The 21,458-nt window shown below is 41.3% G+C and overlaps 1 protein-coding gene and 1 long non-coding RNA gene across 2 annotated transcripts in view; one reads left to right on the top strand and one right to left on the bottom strand.

Annotated features, from left to right (window-relative positions):
• The window catches only part of LOC138967312 (uncharacterized), a 534,423-nt gene that overhangs the window by 446,263 nt on the left and 66,702 nt on the right, over positions 1–21,458 (bottom strand). The gene's annotated exons all lie outside the window — the stretch shown is intronic.
• Positions 9–18,063, top strand: LOC138967295 (ATP-dependent RNA helicase DDX24-like). The gene is made up of 16 exons (XM_070339826.1): positions 9–167; positions 592–880; positions 1,463–1,614; positions 2,289–2,348; positions 2,851–2,970; positions 3,467–3,577; positions 3,747–3,865; positions 4,568–4,698; positions 6,679–6,797; positions 7,350–7,527; positions 8,557–8,660; positions 11,044–11,158; positions 11,714–11,810; positions 12,525–12,602; positions 14,532–14,701; positions 16,763–18,063. Exons 1-16 carry the CDS (start codon positions 33–35, stop codon positions 16,816–16,818), a joined length of 2,034 nt encoding a protein of 677 aa, XP_070195927.1. The 5' UTR covers positions 9–32; the 3' UTR covers positions 16,819–18,063.

Here is a 21,458-nt window from a genome sequence, read left to right as displayed (position 1 = left end):
AGGTCAAGGTTACAGGAAGCACAACATTCAAAATGGCTTCCATGTGTAAACGCTTCCACGTGAAAGCGAAATCAGCGTGGAAAAAAGTTGAAATTCCACTAACAGACGGCTTTGATGATTTGATCGAGCTTCAGGAACTAAGCGACTATGAACTGTCCGGGGACAATGTAAGTATGCGGGTGTTTCCTTTTCTTCCAATTCATGAACTTGGTCCTTTTTGAGTGGAGCTGGATAAAATGTGTCTCACTGTCAGTGTCAGCCTACATGTGCCGATGTGGTTGGCTCAGTCTCAGTAAGGAGCAAAATATTAAAACTATAGTTCAGTGGAAATCAGTGTTGGACCACTTCATTGGCGAGTAGCATGTGCGAGTTGATTTTGCTTTTACAGTGCAGATTAAGGTGTCAGTTAAAAGTTCGTAAGATTAAGAACATCAGCAGTACAGTTGCACGCACACTGGTACTGTAGTACTTGTAGTAGTTCTAGTACTTGCAAGAAGTGAAGAACTGAGAAGTCTTCTTCTTTCAAATTATCTGTACACAAGCTTGTACATCCACTATCATACTGAATAAATTTTCCTGTTCTACTTTTAGGATGACAGGCAGCCTGGGCTTCAAGTTCAACTTCCAGAGCAAAAAGTGAAGAAAAAAAAGAAGAAGAAGAAGAAAGTACAGAAAGCAGAGGAGACAGCAACATATGTGAACGATGCTGTGCAAGAAGAGGAAAGTACAGACCAGGAAGAGGCAGGCGATGGACCACAAACACAAACAAAGTCATTAAAAAACAAAAAGACAGGTGATGAATCACAAAGACAAAAGAAATCACCAAAATCTAAGAAACATCTGAATGGGGACAAGCTATCTTCACAAGAAATACAGCTTGGTGAGTGTTTTTATTTAAACAAAACAAAAACTTTCATAGAATTCACCACCCTCACATAATATATATATATTAGCAAAACATAACTTTCTAACACCAATATAATTGCAAATCTGATTTAAATAAAGGCCTCTGACTAAGACTTTGGATCAAAGAGCTTTCTGAAATACATTTTAATATTTTTATCTGTCAACGGTAAAAAAACGACAAGTTTCACTCTCAATGCACAGATTTACATTTACCTCACATTTTTAGAGTATGATTTTATCATTACAGTACACATTACTTTGTCAGTTTCCAAGCACCCTGAGAAAGTTGGTTTTTTTTGCGCAGAGATTCCTGAATTTCATCAGACTTCTGTGTCAGAACGACAGTTCTAAGCAAGTTACCATTTGAGTTAAATGAAAGACAGTGAAAGACTGTTAGAATGAAATTGTGCTGTAATTTAACCCTAACTTCTTGGATAGTAAACAGCCATGTTCAGAGAATGTTTGACTTGCTAAGCATATTCAGGCTTTGTAACTTTGCATGATAAAACATGCATACCTAAACTTTATTTAAGCTTTGTTACTTTGCATGCAACAGATACAATGCAGTCGTGGAAAGGTCTCGGAGTATCCCCTGTGTTGCTGCAAGCACTAGAAGAGGAAGGCTTCAACGATCCCACCCCAGTGCAAGCCCTGGCTCTTCCCGACGCCATCTTCCACAAAATGGACATCATCGCTGCTGCTGAGACAGTGAGTTCTGTGTCAGGTTGTTTAGGCTAATGCCAAAAATTTGGAGTCAGTAGGTTGGTTCCTCTCTTTTTACATTCAGTCAAGTAATGACTGAATGTCTTTTTTTGTGTGTCTTTTTGTTGTTGATGAAGTTTGTTTTTCATCTACACAGGCGTATGTGACTTTTTATTTGTCAAAAATTGGATGAACTGTGTCACCGGGGTGTCGAAGAACAGCAACGTCCTTGCCAAAGTTTGCAAAATAAAATTTTGTCTTTTTAATAACAATATTTTGTGAAGAGTCAAAAAAAAAGTTCTGAGTGAAAAAAATAAGGTAAGTCTGGGAATGGGAAACAAGGAACTTTTTGTATATGTATACCAATCAGATGTTGCAGGGCTTTGTTTGAGTGCTCAAGTCATCAACTGAACCAGCTTTTGAACTGTTGCCTCTTTTTTTCTCTCCATACGAATTCATCTGTTCTTCAAGCTGAATTTAGCTAGAGTTGTGCTCAAAAAGACGCATAGGTTCTTGTTCCATAAATTTCATTTCTTCTGTGGTCGTGGTAGTTGAAGTGAAAAGCAAAGACTTTTTTGCGTTATTACTGTCAATGTGTATGTTTTCGGAAGTTGATTTCCATATAATGTCTTTAATGGTGACTGATATGAAGAATAATAAGTGTTTTCTCCTTGTTTTAGGGCTCTGGAAAGACGCTGGGATTTGGTCTACCAGTACTGGAGAACATTCTCAGCTGTGGCGTAAGACTTCCCTGTTTATGTTCTTTTATGCCATGGTACATTGTTTACATGAGGTTCTTTCAGTTTGCCAGGAATGGTCCAGCTTTACTTAACTTTAAGCTCCTCCCAAAATCTTTGCTTGGTGTTGATTATTTATATATATATTTTTCAGCTGTACATTGTAGTCACTGCATGGCATCTTCTAATTTCCTCAGCTTGGCATATTAAGTGTATGTGGACCTGACCTGCTATAATGCCCATTCCCCAGCCACCATACCCCACACCTCACCTCATTCCTTCCCGACCAACGCTAATTTGTGCAATTGGTTGTTAGAAAAGATGAATATTTTTGTACTTAAAGTTAAAGAGAATGATAAACCGCGACAGTGTTTACAGAGGTGTGTGTGTCATGTTTAGAGAGATATACATTTTGTGTGTGTCTGAGTGTGTGTATCTGTCTGTGTGAGAGAGAGAGGGAGTTAAGTGATTTCCTCTTGATGAAATGTTATCCTGTTGTTTACAGGTGGATGCAGAAAGGCTGAGAGAAGAAGGGCCGTGTGCTCTGATCCTGGAGCCCACCAGAGAGCTCGCCATGCAAGTCCACAAACATCTCAAGGCTGCTGCCCGTCACACAAACATTCAGGTGCAGAATTTAGCATAGTCTCTTGTTCTTAGCTTCTTGCAAAAAATATGCACAGATACTGTGGACTTACATGATATTGTGGTCTTTGTGCAAAGAATCTTGTTCACAGGTTGAAACCAAGACAGAAGATATAATGTGTGTGTGTGTGTTTGTGCTGGCATTGGAAAAAGGTTGTTCTCTTAGAGAGAGAGAGAGGGCGTGTGTGTTTGTGCTGGCATTGGAAAAAGGTTGTTCTCTTTTTTTAGGTCCAAGCATTTCTTTGTAATGTAGCTGAATTTACAGTGCAGTGGAATACGATATAATGGAATGCTCCTGTCTTGTAATTTGTATTTCCAAGCAAAACAATATTTCTTGACTGTATTCAGCAAAGGCAGCTAGGGACAGAGATGGCTTTAAGTTTTGTTTCAAGACACAGTTGCTTATGATTTATATGACTTGCAACCTTTTAGATTAAATCTATTGGCCAAAGTGAACTGGTTTTTATCTTGTTGGTCAGGTGGTCACTGTGGTCGGAGGGATGGCCGCACAGAAACAGCACCGTCTGTTGAAACGATGCCCTCACATTATTGTCGCCACACCTGGACGCTTGTGGGAACTCATTCAAGAGGTAAGCAATTCACTCACTGTCTCACACACTTGTTTGTAAACATAATCATATACATGTAAACATATGCATGCCTGCACACAAATAGGCAGACACACACAATAATGACAATGCACAGTCACACACACACGCACGCATTGTTTTTGATATAGACCGTGATTGTGGTTTGCAGGGAGACGGTCATCTGAATAAACTGCACAACATCAATCAGCTGGTGGTGGACGAAGCTGACCGCATGATAGAGAAGGGTCACTTTGAGGAGCTGAGTAAAGTCTTCAGCATGCTCAGCGAGTAAGTGTTGTGTACAGTGATAACTCTGTGAGTCTTCAGTAATAACTCTGTGCGTCTTACAGTGATAACATGATAGGGAAGGGTCACTTTGAGGAGCTGAGTAAAGTCTTCAGCATGCTCAGCGAGTAAGTGTTGTGTACAGTGATAACTCTGTGAGTCTTACAGTAATAACTCTGTGCATCTTACAGTGATAACATGATAGGGAAGGGTCACTTTGAGGAGCTGAGAAAGTCTTCAGCATGCTCAGCGAGTAAGTGTTGTGTACAGTGATAACTCTGTGCATCTTACAGTGATAACATGATAGGGAAGGGTCACTTTGAGGAGCTCAGTAAAGTCTTCAGCATGCTCAGCGAGTAAGTGTTGTGTACAGTGATAACTCTGTGCATCTTACAGTGATAACATGATAGGGAAGGGTCACTTTGAGGAGCTGAGTAAAGTCTTCAGCATGTTCAGCGAGTAAGTGTTGTGTACAGTGGTCTCTGTTTTTAGGCGTACAGTGGAACCCCCTTATTAAGACCCTTCAATTTAAGACTTCCTCCTTTTGAAGACCTTGCTTTTTCAGACTTTCTTTTCATAACCTCTGTAAAGTTACCTCCATTTTAAGACTCCCTCCATTTTAAGACCTGATTTTCTCAGGTTCTTCTTCTGCGTTCGTGGGCTGAAACTCCCACGTACACTCGTGTTTTTTTTTAACTGTTTCAGGAAGAGTGCAGGTTTAGGGAAACGCCAGCACTTCATCTTCTCGGCAACCTTGACCATGGACCATGCAGCGCCACAGAGACCGATGAAAAAGAAACGGAAGAAGAACGCGAAAGATGCTAAACAAAAGATGGGTCAGTTTTTATCCAGATACAAATGGGAATGCATGAGAAAATCTGGCCACCTTTGAAAGAGGCCAATGAAAGTTTAGTTTTTTATTTATATAGAAACCTGAAACCAAATGTACAATGCAAACACACTTTTTTTCTCTTGGTCCTTCTTTATTTAAAAAAAGAAAGAACATTCAATGCCAGAGTACAAACTGGGTTACCAGCTCAAGTAGAAGTTATTTTTTCCCAAAAATAATGTTCTTTTTTTTTATTGTCATACAGATATCCCTTGATACATTTCACCTACAGTTTTGAAGACATTAGATATTTCATGCCAGAAACCACAGATCCGTTACCAGCATTTTTGTTGTTTCAATAATTGGACTTTTTCTATTGCATCTTTGAAAACGTAATACTTCCACCACTTTCATTGTGATGGAATTTTGTGTGTGTTGCCATTCTGTTCACAGTGGTAGAATTTGGAGATGCTCAGGGGAGACATTTCTCTTCATGAAATAAAAGGCCCACTCCGCCTCATGAAAACATCGCCTCACCGTCTCAGATCCGGTCAGGCTTTAACTCATTGTCTCCCAGGCACGGATATATATCCGTACCCACTCATATGGCTCTATCTGACCAGGTTCGGATATATCGCTCAGACTGTTAGCTTCAGTTGCTTCCTGTAACGTCCATCTAATGCCTGTATTTCAACGTGTTGATACACAGTAGCTACACAGTTACTACAATTCTGAGTGACCTGTTGCAGTACAGCTGGTCTCAGCTAAAAAAAATTAGTCAACATAGGTGGGGTAGAAAGTGTTAACATGGGATAAGACCATCCCTCCACTTGTTCACATACCAAACATGAACAGCCTGAGTGCTCTGTGTTCACAGTGGCATTTTTTAAATAATTAATTTAATCAAAGGCTCTGGTGCCTTTTCCAACAAATATTTCATCAATAAAATTCCAACTCACCACAGCAAGCAATCAGGGTGTTTAATTTTGGTATGTGACCAAATGGAGGGTTGGTCTTGTCCCATGTAAAAGCCTGGCCAGATCCGAGATGGTAAGGTGAACTGTTTTCACGAGGCGGGGTGGTAGGCCTTAAATAATGCTCTAAAATGCTAATAACTCCCACATGTGTTCAGCAAATCACTTCATATTTGTTGTACATTAGCCTGAGATGTGTGATGATATTTTCACAAAGTTTCTTCTTCTTCTTCTGCGTTCGTGGGCTGAAACTCCCACGTACACTACTTGTTTTTTGCACGAGTGGAATTTTACGTGTATGACCGTTTTTACCCCGTCATTTAGGCAGCCATACGCCGCTTTCGGGGGAAGCATGCTGGGTATTTTCGTGTTTCTATAACCCACCGAACTCTGACATGGATTACAGGATCTTTTTCGTGCGCACTTGGTCTTGTGCTTGCGTGTACACACGGGGGTGTTGGGACACCGAGGAGAGTCTGCACACAAAGTTAACTCTGAGAAATAAATCTCTCGCCGAACGTGGGGACGAACTCACGCTGACAGCGGCCAACTGGATACAAATCCAGCGTGCTACCGACTGAGCTACATCCCCGCCCTCACAAAGTTTCAAGTATGTCGGTCTTTTTCAAGAATATTTCTCAAATTCGGAGAATGCATCAAAAGTAAGAGATTTGACACTGAGCAGTGGCCACACTCATCCGACTTGAACCCTTGAGACTCGCTGTTGTTTCACTCCATCTATTGTCTGAGGGTGGTTTTTGTATGCAAGGCCCTTTAGAATAACTAACCAATACAAATCTGGAGGGCTCAGACAGTTTAATATAAGAACTTGAAACTTTCCGAACTTATAATCCCATATCTCAAGCCAGTGTACACCAAATATGCATTACTTCGCTTAATTAATTTAGGAGTTATTCGCACTTTGGTGGGTGGCATTTTTGAGATGTCATCCTGTTCTGTAAACAATGCAGGAGGAAGTTGCTTGAGGTAGAGCTGGTTGGTTGTGTTGACAGATGCACTAGTGTCCCAGCTGGACATACAGGACAAACCCAAGATCATCGACTTGACCAGGAAGGAAGTCATGGTGGACACTCTCACAGAGACGCGCATCGACTGTCAGCGCACTGAAAAGGTGGGTTCATGCTGGCAGCAAGGCTTTCATGCACTTTGTGTCGTCTTGTAACTGAATGCCAGCTGTAATGATAATGTGTGCATCAGAAGCAAGTGACCTCATGGCAGCTATGGGTATTGAAGAATAAATTCAAATATTGTTTTGCACAAATTGCAAATTAATTGTGAGGGAATCATACATCTGGGTATGAGAATGCAAAATGAGATGCATCTCTTATGCTCTTAGCAGTAAGCTGTGCTGGAAGTGAAAACATGACTGCTTGCGGCTAGTCACTTGAAGTTTTTTTTAAAGCGAGGTCATCAACATATTTAAAGGCCTACTCCGCCCTGTGAAAACCTCACTTCACCTTCTCACATCTTGCCAGGCTTTAATATGGAATAAAACCATCCCATGTGGGTTTTTTGGTATGTGACCAAGTGAAGGGATAGTCTAATTCCATGAAAAAGTGTGACCAGATCTGAGAAGGTGAGGTGAACTGTGAAGCCCAGTGAGCTGTGATGTTTGAAAAAGAAAATGTAAATCTCATTCTGTGTTTGTATGTTTGTGTGACAGGACCTGTACCTGTACTACGTGTTGCGAAAGTACGGCGGGCGTACCCTGGTGTTCTGCAACAGCAAGGACTGCATCCGTCGCCTGGTGTCCGTCTTCTCCCTGTTAGGCTGCTCCCCCCTCCCACTGCACAGCGACATGCATCAGAGGCAGCGCCTCAAAAACTTGGACAAATTTGCAGGTAGGTGTGGCCGTTTCTTCTTGTTCGTTCATGGGCTGAATTTCCCACGTACACTCCTGCATTTTGCACGAGTGGGATTTTACATGTATGGCCGTTTTTACCCTGCCATTCAGGCAGCCATACGTCGCTTTCGGGGGAAGTATGCTAGGTATTTTCATGCTTCTATAACCCACCAAACTCTGTCATGGCTTACAGGGTCTTTTTCGTGTGCACTTGGTCTTGTGCTTGGGTGTACACAAGAAGGGATTTGAACTCAGGATCTTCCGATTAGGAGGCCGATGTCTTATCCGCTTGGCCACTGCGCCAATCTTTATCATCCAATTGCTGGGGAATTCGGGTCACTTCCTCCCAGTGGAAATCTAGCAGCAACAGAGTTGTGCTACCCAGGTGTGTGCTTGTTAAGGTGTGATCAACCACCTGCACTTATGGCAGAATGACCGAAGTCTTGTATTTACCAGTCTTGGTGACACGGGGTGGGACATGGATACCGCCTCCCGGTGGAAAGCTAGCAGCAACAAGAGTTGTGCTACCCAGGTGTGTGCTTGTTAAGGTGTGATCAGCCACCTGCACTTATGGCAGAATGACCGAAGTCTGCCGCTGTGGTGACACAGGGATGGGACATGGATACCGTCTCTGAATCTTCACATTAACTTGACCCGTGTCTGTCCCGGCCTGGATTAGAGTGTGGTTCAGTACATTAGAGGTGGAAGTTAAAAAAAAAAGTCCACGTTGTTTTTGCTGAAAAATATATAAATCAAAACCTAATATTGTTACAGAACATTTGGTTCAAACAAGATTTTATTCCGGAAAAACAGGGTGGCATGTATAATGCGATATAAAACAGAACATTTGTTCTTGTAAACATGCTGACGTTCATGGCTGACTAATAACATCTTGTGTTTGTGTGTGTGTGTGCGTGCGTCATGTGTGTGTGTGTTATCATACAAACGTTTTATTTTGTTTGCATTGTTGCAAATTGTGTATTTGTATGATAACACTGAATTCTCAATGCATTTATTTGTGCTGCAGAGAAGTCGACCAGTTTGCTGCTGGCCTCTGACGTGGCAGCTCGAGGATTGGACATCAAGGGAATAGATCACGTGGTGCACTACCAGGTCCCCTTCACTGTGGAGGTCAGTTGTATTTTAGTCTCAGCTCCTCCTTACTTTCTGTCTAGGGCAATGCTAACCCTTTCATCAGTTTCGTCACCGCCCGGTGACTTGTTAGGAGAACACTTCAGGCGCCGACCGCCGATCTGTGATGAAAACGCTTCAGTCGCCGTTCGTAGACTTACACTGTTTGAGTTACAAACCCTGCTAAATCTTCTGTGAAGGAAAACATACTCTGTCCACATTGTTATCACGTGATCCCAAACATACCCAACGCTTCCTTTTTCTCGCTCGAAGACATTCCTTTGTTTGCATTTAGAACGCTTTTTTTTTTTTTTACATGTGTTTGAGACTTCTTCTTCTTCTTCTGCGTTCGTGAGCTGAAACTCCCACGTACACTTGTGTTTTTTGCACGAGTGGAATTTTACGTGTATGACCGTTTTTTACCCCGCCATTTAGGCAGCCATACGCCGTTTTCGGAGGAAGCATGCTGGGTATTTTCGTGTTTCTATAACCCACCGAACTCTGACATGGATTACAGGATCTTTTTCGTGCGCACTTGGTCTTGTGCTTGCGTGTACACACGGGGGTGTTGGGACACCGAGGAGAGTCTGCACACAAAGTTGACTCTGAGAAATAAATCTCTCGCCGAACGTGGGGACGAACTCACGCTGACAGCGGCCAACTGGATACAAATCCAGCGCGCTACCGACTGAGCTACATCCCCGCCCCGTTTGAGACAAAATTATGGAGAGTAATGGCGACTTTAACTTGATCCAGTTATACACAGTGAGCCTTTTATCAAAGGAAAGCGCAGAGTCTTAGGAACACAACGGTACCACAATCAAGAGTACAGCAGTCCCTGCAATGTACGGCCCCCGGCGTGAGCGGACACCTGACATGTACGGACACATTTGCTCGGCACGGAGTGTTTTCCTTCTATATTTGCCCCCCCTTAAACGGACACCTGCAAAACGTGGACGCGGACACTCATTTTCGGTCCCAACAGCAGGTCATACCTCCAATGTACGGACAGACCATCGTCAAATTTTCACCACAACAAAATCGATAACAGAGCAGTCCGGTTCTTGGTACAAAGATCACAGCCGCAATGGCGTGATGACAGTCACTGATAACTTGAGTGCACGTGTACCCATCACTGAGGAGGGGGGGGTAGTTTTGGTCAGGAGTGGAGTACATGCGAAGATGCCAACATGAAACTGCACTGAGCTCTTTATTCTTGTCTGTTGGACGTAAACAACAGAAACCACAGTCGATGAAGGTCCTGAGCGAAAGTGAGTGAAAAACCGGCCACAGTTCTCAGCATCGTGTGTCTGTGTGTAGGCCTAACCTCTTTCATTGACAAGATACTCTTGTTTCCCCTCAGCCTTGACCAGTGAGTCGGTTGCCTAATCTATGAACCCTTCACTTCAGTTGTCTTGCTTTGTCAAAAGTTACACACTGTCAACTGGTTTTGCTCTGAGTGAACAGTGCAGCTGGCCTCTCTGGCCACAGCCCCCAACAGTACATGGCTGGAGGGAGGGAGAGAGAGAGGAAGGGGGTGTGGGGTGGAGGGTTCGCTGGCTAAACTCTGTGGGGTGTCCGGTGTCACTGCATGTCAGCAGGAAGAGCATTGGAGAGAAATAGAGAGGTGTACTCTTCCACACAATTTCCAAGCATCAGTTGTCACGGCTTGGGGTAGGCATTAGTGAGGGAGAATGGGAGCTGTGTTATGTACAGTGTATTTCCGACTGAAGAGTGAAAAGTCACTGCCATGCCACATGATCGGCATGCAGTCAATAAAGCCAGACAAGAAAATAATAAATTACATGATTATGACATGCAGCACTATCTGCTGCTATTTATTCAAACTGGTTTTCAAGCTTATTCTTGCAAAGCATCTGCACACGCTCCTCTGTGCTGTGTTTGTGTGGCTGCTTTCGTATGTCAGTGCATGGTGAGTGTGTTCACTGCCTTGAAGATTTTATCTCTTCTTTTCAACACTTTTCATACAAATCCTTTTTACAGAACGTTTAAAGAAGTATTAGGAGTTTTAAACTATTGTTATTGTTTAGTAGCCACAAGAAGTGATTATCATAGACTCAATCCTGTTGTTTGTGTGTCTCTGTGTGAGTGTATGGGGGAGGGGGTGGTGTGGTCACCCCTCCCGTGACCGGACACCTGCAATGTACGGACAGTTTTGCTATGGCCCAAGGGTGTCCGTTCATGAGAGGGACTGCTGTACTGGTCAAGAAACAAAGACGCACTGAGCAATTGAAAACTGTGACTTTCGTACAGAACAGTTTAGTTTTAAGTTTACCTTCAGTTTAAGCACAGCAGACACTGGTATTAACATCTTTTCCTTGCCTAGTTTTTCTTGTGCTGATGGAGCAGAGTGTGGTTGCAGAACTATGTGCACCGCAGCGGTCGAACAGCGCGAGCGTCTCGAGAAGGTCTGAGTGTTATCCTCGTGTGTCCGGATGAAATCAAGATGTACCGGAACATTCTCAAGTTAAAGCAAGGTGAGGAACTAATGATTTTGACTACATGTACTATAAGTGCGTGTTTGTGTGTGCTTGCTTGTGTACATGTGTGTGTATCTATGTATGTGTTTGTGTGCATTTGTGTGCGTGCGTGGAGAGATAAACTGTGAATTATATTTGGATTACCTATGTATATCTTGAAACAACAATAAAACACTAAATAACTCAGTAAACACATAGAAAAGAATTTAGGGCAATTGTACTAGATGTCCCTGGGGCTGTTTTCCGGGGGGGCAATTAGCTTAGAACCTGGTGTGGCATCTTTGTCAGCATAGCATCTTCTTGCTTTCCCAAAACCAGTGATTTCAGCGCTTGAACGATGTAGGTTTCTTTCTTCTTGCTCATGTCCTTCCTTGTACTGACGACCTCCCCCCCCCCCCCCCCGCCTTAATGACCCGAAGAGATGATAAAAAATAACAACCAACCAACCCTCCCTTCAAGATAACCCTTTCAAGAAATTTCCCAGCTTCGGTGTAATACAGCAAAGTAAATGAAAATGAAATGATTGATATTGTGAACATGCTTGGGTGACAGGTCAGGATTTTGCCCCTTTTCCTGTGGATCCTGAGGTGTTGAAGGTGGTGAAAGGGCACGTTGACATGGCAACCAGCATAGATCTTCTTCAGCACAGGTAAACTCTTCTCTATTTCACCTGTAATGCCACAGTCCTCTTTGTGCAACTGCCTTGTGTGTGTGGTATGCTGTGCTTGGCTCAGCCCGAAATAAACAATCTTTTTTGAAGATGTTTGTTTCAGGGTATGTAGCTGCAGTAACTCTGAACTGAGCCTGGCGAAAACTAAGTGCCTCAAACAGTGACACTTGAACGTTTGTGAATTTTTAAAGTTTTTAGTGGTACATTGTACTTATATGAACGTTTAGCTGTCTGAACTTGTCTGTAAATAATGATTGTGTTGGTTATCCAAGAATCTGTCTTGAGTCAATTAAAAGTTCATTCTTTGTTTGTACCTGTCAAGGCTGATAATAGGTGCAATCAAGTCTCTGCAACTAAATAGACTTGCGCGCACGCCAGACAGACAGACAGACAGTATGTGAGTGTGTATGTGCATGCGTGTGTGTGTGTGTGAGGGAAGAATAAGAGAGATAGACATCTAGACAGAGAACACAAGAGAAAGATAGAAAGAATGCACAAGAAATAATGACGTCATAACTCATCATGACAATTTAATACACTGTAGATCTCGTGCCATTATTCCATACCATCTTACCATACTGAAGAAGGCAGTTTATCTGCAGAAAAATTGATCAAAACAAGTACCTAACCTGGTTACTGGCGTGTCTTCTTTTTATTTAAACACTTGTTATGGTATGCTTGTCTTGTCCACAGGTTGAAGAAAACTGAGGTACATAAGAACTGGATGCAGAAAGCAGCAGAGGAAATGGACATTGAACTTGATGAAGACCTGTATCCTTTGTTTCTAATGGTTGCTTTTTCATAGTGGTTGGTTAGTGTGTGTGTGTGTGCAAGTATTTTTGAGACTTTGAAAAGACATAGATCTGAAGTCCCTTACTTCGATCTGCAGTTTGAAAATGTTATCTGTTCAGTTGTATTTCTCTTTCAAGCTACATTGTAACTAACACTGAGATTGTCTTCTATATCTTGACGGAAAGATACCTGTGACGACAATATAGGCCACCTGGAATGTTGGAATACCTTCGTCAGGTTGCAAGAGTAACAGCTATTGTGTTTTCAGCGTAGCAAAAGGGCCCGATATTTAGACGAGTCTAAATAATTATCGGACCCTATTGCTACGATGAAAACACAATAGCGTTTATATAGCTATTTTGACATTAAATTCTGTGTTAAAATCATGTTTTTGTCTGCAACAAGTACCAGAATGGTCCATGTCGTTGATTGCAGACGACGGTTCCCTTTCCGCATGAAGCCACGGAAATAACCGAACATTGAAAAACCCACGGACATGTATTACGGAGAAAACTCGAGATAACCGGATGTTTAGCATTACGTCAATATGCTAGGAATCATATGACGTCATGACGTATCATGCTTGCCTACATAGATTGTATGTTCGAAAGTCTGACTTCTGTTGGGAATTCGCGTGGTGAAGACTGCGGTAAATCTGTAGATGATAAGAGAACAAGGATTGTCTCAGAAGAAACGACTAAATGTTTCAGACCGGTAACTTCATTTCAACATTGCACTATACAATGGACGTTCTATGTGACAGGAGAGTTTGCTGATTTTGTGTTAAACATTGGAGAGATCGTCTGCTAGAATCAGAGATAGGTCGCTTCAGATTGCAGCTTCTGGAAATTTGCAAGGTTTGTTGCCTGTTAAAGAACTGGATTTTACACGTAATGTATGTCATGTACATTAAGCAACGACAAAAACACACACAAAGCAAATGGCATCATCTGTCGACTTGTCACATAAACAAACCTGGCGAGGTATGCGTGTACTTTATACACGTGGAAGAAACCGGAACCATGCGTCTTTGTTATTGCCAATATGCTTTTGGATATTGGCAAAAATGGCTGACTTCCGCAGCATTATGCTTTGATGATCGGAAAAGGGATGTGTGAGATCATCCAATCTCAGCCCCCGAATTCCCCCACGTGTCCATCAGAATAGCTATATTGTCCTTTAATTGGAGCTACAAAATAGATACGAAAAACCGTGGCTGTAAATAAGTTATAATGATAATACTCAGAAATAGGAGAATCAAACATCAGAAAAAAATGGAATGTAATATTGAGAGTTATAAAATCGAGTGGTTGTTATGGGAGGCACCACTGTACTACTACTGTAGATCTGCTAACACTTTATGAAACCTCAAGTGTATCGATTTAAAGAAAAATTGAATTTTCAGCAAAGCAAATGCTCATTTAGTTTAGCATTGTATAAAATGTGTATAAAACATCCACATTTAGCCAATTTTGCATGAAAATTTATGCATTTTTAACAAGTTTATCAACAAAAAAGAAACATTCTGGCTAATAGAGAATGTCTGCAGTGCCACTTTTCAGTGTTGACAATGTTTTATGACACAAATTCTGACTGCTACACGAAGTGAGAACCAGAACTGAGTACCAGGACTCACAAGCAAGAGCGCACTGTTGCGTGCTTGGTCATTATTTGTTTCCACATAGGAATTCTTAAAGCTTGGCGGAACAGCGTAGCAATTTGTCTTAAAATGTAGCATGCTACGCTGAAAGTGTAACAGTTGGCAGCTCTGTTACTGTCATCAAAACAATAACAGAAGTGATGAGGATGAGGGCGATGATGACAGACCAATGATAGGAGTGATAGTTACGACGTTGGTAAGACAGGGGTGGGGGTCAGTCAGTGTCAGATTCCTTGACCGATGGTCAGCCTAGGCTTGGAGGAGGACAATGGTGAGCAGTCACAGCTGCACCAAGACAAAGTCCGGCTGAAGCAAGACAAGCAGCAACTGACCGCACTCCTTAAGCAGCCACTCCTCCCTTCCACATTCTCCGGCCGGTATCCCACGCAGACCGGTCAGCTGGTCATGCCCAAGAAATGTATGTACAGCGTTCTTAGTACATGATAATAATAATAATAATGATAATTAACCCTTTTTAATCGCTTTCTTTCTTTATTTGGTGTTTAATGTCGTTTTCAACCACGAAGGTTATATCGTGACGGGGAAAGGGGGGGGATGGGATAGAGCCACTTGTCAATTGTTTCTTGTTCACAAATGCACTAATCAAAAATTTTCTCCAGGGGCTTGCAATGTAGTACAATATATTACCTTACTGGGAGAATGCAAGTTTCCAGTACAAAGGATTTAACATTTCTTACATACTGCTTGACTAAAATCTTTACAAAAATTGACTATATTCTATACAAGAAACACTTAACAAGGGTAAAAGGAGAAACAGAATCCGTTAGTCGCCTCTTACGACATGCTGGGGAGCATTGGGTAAATTCTTCCCCCTAACCCGCGTTTTTTTTTTAATCGCCCCTTTTGGCCAGAGCTAACGGCGATGTACAATAGCAGAACGAACACACACACACACACACACACACACACACACACACACGCACACACTGACACACACACACACAGTCACACACAAACACACACACAGTCACACACACACACACACCAACCCACACGAACACATATGAAAAAATCCAATTAATTCAGTGAAATAAACAACTATCCCAGATCCCAAGAAGTATCCAATATTTTTGTATGCAGGTGTCAATTCTTGTGTTATAAAATGGTAAAATAATGAGCGATAATACTTCTCCCTATGCTCTGGCTAACGACCACTGATTACACACTTCAGTAATGAATTTTTGTTATTCATTAATTCTATTATATTTACAAGCTATGACCATGAACTGTTAAAACAAAAAAGACAGGTCCTCGTCTCTTATAGCCAACCATTCCCCCCTCCGGACCTCCCCTTCAAGACTACTAACTTCAGCACCCCACCCGCCCTCCATTGCTTTTTTAAATGCTCTGTTTTAAGACTCCAGCCTTTTTAAGACCTTTTTTTTTCTTCTCATTTTAACAGTGTTTATTCTCTTCCAAAAAATCAATGCACAGACTCTGCTGAAGGCACGCATAGGAAAGAAGTCATTACAAAGTATGGACAAAAATGACAAGTTTTAAACAATGCAGTATGCATGGCTAACACCTTTCCAGTTCTCGCCGGAAATCCGTTTATTTTTTAACTTTTAAAACCGGAAAATCCATTTTTTTTAGTTTGGATGGTTGATGGAGGCAAAATGTGTATTATTTTATAATTTATTAACCTTCATTTTTAAGACCTGATTTTCTCAGATATTTGGAGGTCTGTTGACAAAAAGTGTCTAAATAAAGTCATTAGAGACTTTAAGAAGGGCTACCACATTCATATGGTTGGCATTTTCGTGGTTGCAAAAGACACCATTAACTACACTGTGTCGCTAGTACAGCGGTTAAGAGGACAGAAGAATTTCGTTTCGCTGGTCGCACCGGTTCAGAAGTGTCGATCAGATAATACCAGCTGCCTCACTTCTGCTGAAACGCATCAGATACTCAGGCCACAACTCAACACATCATAAACTTTAACTGCTTCATGCATTGTTCTCCTCCAGGCGGCTTGACCAGCCGACTGAAAAGTTGAGTCGGCCTGATGTTTGGGTCGCCATCTTGAAATTTCTTTCGTCTGCTCAGTCACTCACTTACCCAATTCAAGCCTGCTTTACGGCTTTTTAAACTTGATTTTTAAAAACATTTCAATGATAAATCGCGCCTAAAGATGTCAGAGCATACATCGATTACACAAGGTAGGCATATTTTATGACTATTCGAATATAAAACGCGACCGAAGTCACTTTCGTCAGAATGACCAATTCTACGAATTTCGTTTCTCTTGGCGAAGCGAATTTCTGTTCGTAGAGATCGGAAGTCACGTGTACTCAAAAAGGTGTGACGTTTTACAACCGAAAATGCCAACGAAACGAATGTGGTAGTGCTTCTTAATCTCTCTATTTTTACATTCTTCTGTTGACAGTAATTTTATGGCATATTTAATTATGGACAAAATGAGACATTCTCAGATATTGTACGACTTATTTTGTTGCAGTCATTCAAGGCAGCGCTGTGAGGGACTGTCTGAAAAGAAAGAGACCCGGCAAATAGTTGTGTGTCGGCTGAACAGTTCTTTACTGCAACATGGTACTTCTGGTGTCGTGTGTGTTGGTACAGTATGACCCTCATATGATCCAGGAGGCAAGGTGGTGCTTTTGTGTTTTGACCCCCATAATAGATTATGTTTGGAAATAACTCTTGTCGGGTTTCTATGTGTTGTGAAAGAGTGAATACTCTGGATTTTATTGAGGGAAACTTTCCGCACATGCCCCAGTCCTGGTCCACGTGTAACTTTTCCATGTGACATTATAGGCCAGTCACTAGCAAGAGGTTGGGGCGGGGATGTAGCTCAGTTGGTAGCGCGCTGGATTTGTATCCAGTTGGCCGCTGTCAGCGTGAGTTCGTCCCCACGTTCGGCGAGAGATTTATTTCTCAGAGTCAACTTTGTGTGCAGACTCTCCTCGGTGTCCGAACACCCCCCGTGTGTACACGCCAGCACAAGACCAAGTGCACACAAAAAAATCCTGTAATCCATGTCAGAGTTCGGTGGGTTATAGAAACACGAAAATACCCAGCATGCTTCCTCCGTAAACGGCGTATGGCTGCCTAAATGGCGGGGTAAAAAACGGTCATACACGTAAAATTCCACTCGTGCAAAAAACACGAGTGTATGTGGGAGTTTCAGCCCACGAACGCAGAAGAAGAAGAAGAAGACTAACAAGAGGTGTGTCTGAAACATGTGGACAGTTTGCCTCAATAAAAGCAAGAGTATTCACTCTTTTACAACCCATACAAACCCGACAGGAGTTATCTCTGGAATTCGTCCATTATGATGCATAAGATGGGCTGGGTCAGGAGAGAGAAAAAGGGTGTATGCTGGTGAAAATGTGCACAATGTGAATTGCTCATTTTTCATGGTTTTCTAGGACCTGTAACTGCTTTTAGCAGAGGAATAATGGCATGAACGATTAAGATACAGACACAGGAGGTGGGGGGTGGGGTCTTTATTCAATTTGCCAAGTAAACTGTCACAGCTTCATCAAGGCTTTTGCATGTGCTATGAGCACATTTCCACAGGAACGTGTTCTGTGGTCAAAAAGTCTGGTTTAGAAATACGAAATGGGAATATTTTTGACTGAAATAGTTTGAAGCATTATATTACATCAGAACATCTGCACTTTTTCCTGACTTAGCAGAATAAGGGATGTCAGCAAACATGACATGTTCAGGATAACATTTTTGCAAAGGACGTATGAACATTTTATGAGAATCAAAGTAAAGATTGGATGAAATTTAGCTGCATTTGATGTTTTGTATTCTGCTTGTTATCTTCATGCAAACATATCTTCATGCAAACAAATATGAAAATGAAATTGAAGAAAGTTGTTTCATCAAAAATGTGTGTATGGAAAGATTACTGGATTTATGTCGGGTAAATCCAGAAGCTGCATTCACATGTTCACAAGTGCAAGTAAACACAAAAACACACATGCACAGTGTAATACACATGTAACAACAATTGGCATCAAAGTTTTCTACAAGATGCAAAACTTGTATAAATCTGCATTTATTGTTGCACACATATACAATTGGGAAATATCGAACATCTATTCAGTTCTAAACCATTTAACATCCTTTCTCACATCACACATAAAATAACAAACAAAAATCACAAGGTAGTGATCAGCTCATGGCTATGTCCCCGGCTGTTTCAATAGATGAATTTTTGAAATAACTGTCATGTTTTTATGGCTTGTGGAACAGTTGCTTTTCCCTTGTTTTTTGTTGCTTTTCCATAGAAACACTGAGGCAAGCTACATACAACATTGTAGGCTTGCCTCTGTTTCTCTGTAAACAAGGGAAAGCAACTCTTCCACAATCCATACAAAATTGACTGGAGTTACTTCCGAACATCGTCAATCGTATAACTTATTGTGATAACACGCAATACTGAACAGTGAACAGGACCTTGAACATGTCAAACACAATACAATGGAACCCCCTTTTGGGACCTAAAAAAATCTGAGAACCAGGTCTTAAAAAGGAGGGAGTCTTAAAATGGAGGTAAATTTACAGAGGTTATGAAGAGAAAATTTGAAAAAGCAGGGTCTTAAAAAGGAGCGAGTCTTAAATAGGGGGTCTTAAAAGAGGGGTTCCACTGTTCTAAACCATTTAACATTCTTTCACACATCACATATGTGTGAAGCAAAAATCACAAGGTACAGTTAATGGCAGTGTCCCCATCCGTTTCAATAGACGAATTCTGGAAATAACAGGTTTTGTTTTTGTAAAGGGGGTGGTGGAAGAGTTGCTTCCCTTGTTTTTTGGTTGCTTTTCTATAAAACACTGAGGCAAGCTACACGTGACATTGTAGACTTGTCTAAGTGTTGCTTTCCCTTGATTTGCCAAAGAAACATTGAGGCAAGCTACACGTGACATTGTAGACTTGCCTCAGTGTTGCTTTCCCTTGATTTGCCAAAGAAACATTGAGGCAAGCTACACGTGACATTGTAGACTTGTCTAAGTGTTGCTTTCCCTTGATTTGCCAAAGAAACATTGAGGCAAGCTACACGTGACATTGTAGGCTTGCCTCAGTGTTGCTTTCCCTTGATTTGCCAAAGAAACATTGAGGCAAGCTACACGTGACATTGTAGACTTGTCTAAGTGTTTCTCCGGAAACAAGGGAAAGATACCACATCCTATAAAACAGGCATGGGAATTGAAAAAAGTAAAAAAGGCTGAACATTTGTAAGTAATAGCAAAGTGGACTGCTAGGGGTGTTCAGGGGCATGCCCCCCCGGGATTGTTTTCCTCTAAAGAACCCGAATGGTGCAATTTGGTGTCATATGACCTCCAAGTTTGTCATTAAATTCAGTTTTTAGAACCATTTTTGCCTCCCCCTTTTATTTTTTCGGCGGACACTTTAGCTTTTTCGGCGGAACAAAAAAAAAAATACAGCGGAAATTTGCCTTTCGGCGGACAATTCCCATGCCTTTATAAAAGCTTGACCAAGTTATTTCCGAACATCGACAATCATATAACTTAGTCTGATAACACGCAATACTGAACAGTGAACTTGTAAATGTCACACACAATACTGAACATAGGGGAGGGCAGTTTACACAGTGTTTAGGACAGTCATTTCTGCAACATTCATTATAAGATCATTGTCGCAAGTCAGAATCAGTTCATTTCTACCAAACCCCTTCCCAAAAATAAATAAATAAATAAATAAAGATAACCATTTAAATACGTGTATATACAATTGTAATCACTTCACCCTCTAAAAACCGAATGAATATGGTTCTAATTCCATTTAATTCAGTTGAAAGCGCTTCACAAGATTCCTGTCTATCAATGCTAAGCCACAGCGACAAAAATTCCATGTCAGGTGATCTTTTCCTGCCCTACATGCCAACCGGCATAACGGGCAGTAAGTAAGTACAAGTAAGTGATCTTAGATAAACATGAATTTGGGCATTCAATTTTGAACCTTTTTTTTTTTAATTAACACAGGACAGGATTTACATGTCTTGATCAAGCTTAAAATATGCCTTTAAGTACATGTACACTCAGGTGTTTTTTCTTAATACTTTGGTCATTCAGCACTTAGCTCATATGAGTTTGCTTTGAGGTTCCAACTCCAAGCCATTCTCTTCCCCTAACTTTAACAGAAATTGACATGACTTGTACCATTTGCACGCCCACATAAAAACATCACTATCCTGATGATAAAGGTCAGAAACAGTGTTTGAAAAATAAAAAGTGTTCACAACGAAAGGTACAGCGCTGTTAAAAAACAAAAACAACAAAATCCTTTTATCTATCGTTCTCATGGCTTTGGTGCCACCAGGCAGTAACGTTGGCTCTGAACAAGTTAGTTGATTATCGGGTATCACAGACATGAAGAAAAAACTTGTGACGTATTGTCAGTGGAATGTTTCAAATTGACACAACTTTGAACAGCTGGTAATAGACGATGTTAGGGAATAACTCTGTCAAGTTTGTATGGCTTGTGGAATAGTTGCTTTCCCTTGTTTCCACAGAAACACTGAGGCAAGTCTACAGTTACACATGTATTTTTCCTCAGTGTTGCTATGGAAAAGCAAGGAAAAGCAACTTTTTCATGATACATAAAAACCTCAGTTATCTCCGGGATTTGTCCACATTTGAAGGTGTAAATCTAGGAGGAAATCTATGCCCGATTCTATCTGTTGTAATCTATTCATTCTATTTTTTTTATCAGCCTTACTTAACACTGTGTTCTTGGCAACGCACGATTACATGTTCTTTGCTGATTTACGTGCACTGTTACATGTGCAGGGATGAAAGCTGACGACGTTAAAAAAACACAGGAAAGTCTGCCTGAAAACTTATGTAGCCCTGACATTTTGCTCTATGATTTCAACATCCTGCATGGATTGAAAATCAGGAAAACCACCTGGAGGAAATCATCTCTTAACACAGGAATTCCTAATCACAACTTTCATCCTTTTGTAACTAGAGGGGGGGGGGGGGGGGGTAACTCTAAGAGGGACTGGAGTAAACGCTTGTTTTTCACAAGTTCCCAATTTTTTTTATATAAAATCTGTTCCATTCTATTTGACCAGCCATAATTGTTAATAATTTCAGGTTTTGTGTCAAGTCTTTCACAGAGATGAGTGAAACTCTACTGTTATTCAAACAAGTTT

This window comes from Littorina saxatilis, linkage group LG5 (genome assembly GCF_037325665.1).
Source record: "Littorina saxatilis isolate snail1 linkage group LG5, US_GU_Lsax_2.0, whole genome shotgun sequence".
Lineage (NCBI taxonomy): Eukaryota > Metazoa > Mollusca > Gastropoda > Littorinimorpha > Littorinidae > Littorina > Littorina saxatilis.
The sequence above is the reverse complement of the archived record's forward strand: the minus strand, read 5'-3'. Positions and strand labels throughout refer to the sequence as shown.

Coding starts and splice junctions, on each gene's coding strand:
- LOC138967295 (XM_070339826.1), top strand. CDS start 33: ATGGCTTCCATGTGTAAACGCTTCCACGTGAAAGCGAAATCAGCGTGG. Junction 881..1,462: donor TTCACAAGAAATACAGCTTG/GTGAGTGTTTTT, acceptor TGCATGCAACAG/ATACAATGCAGTCGTGGAAA. Junction 3,578..3,746: donor TGTGGGAACTCATTCAAGAG/GTAAGCAATTCA, acceptor TGTGGTTTGCAG/GGAGACGGTCATCTGAATAA.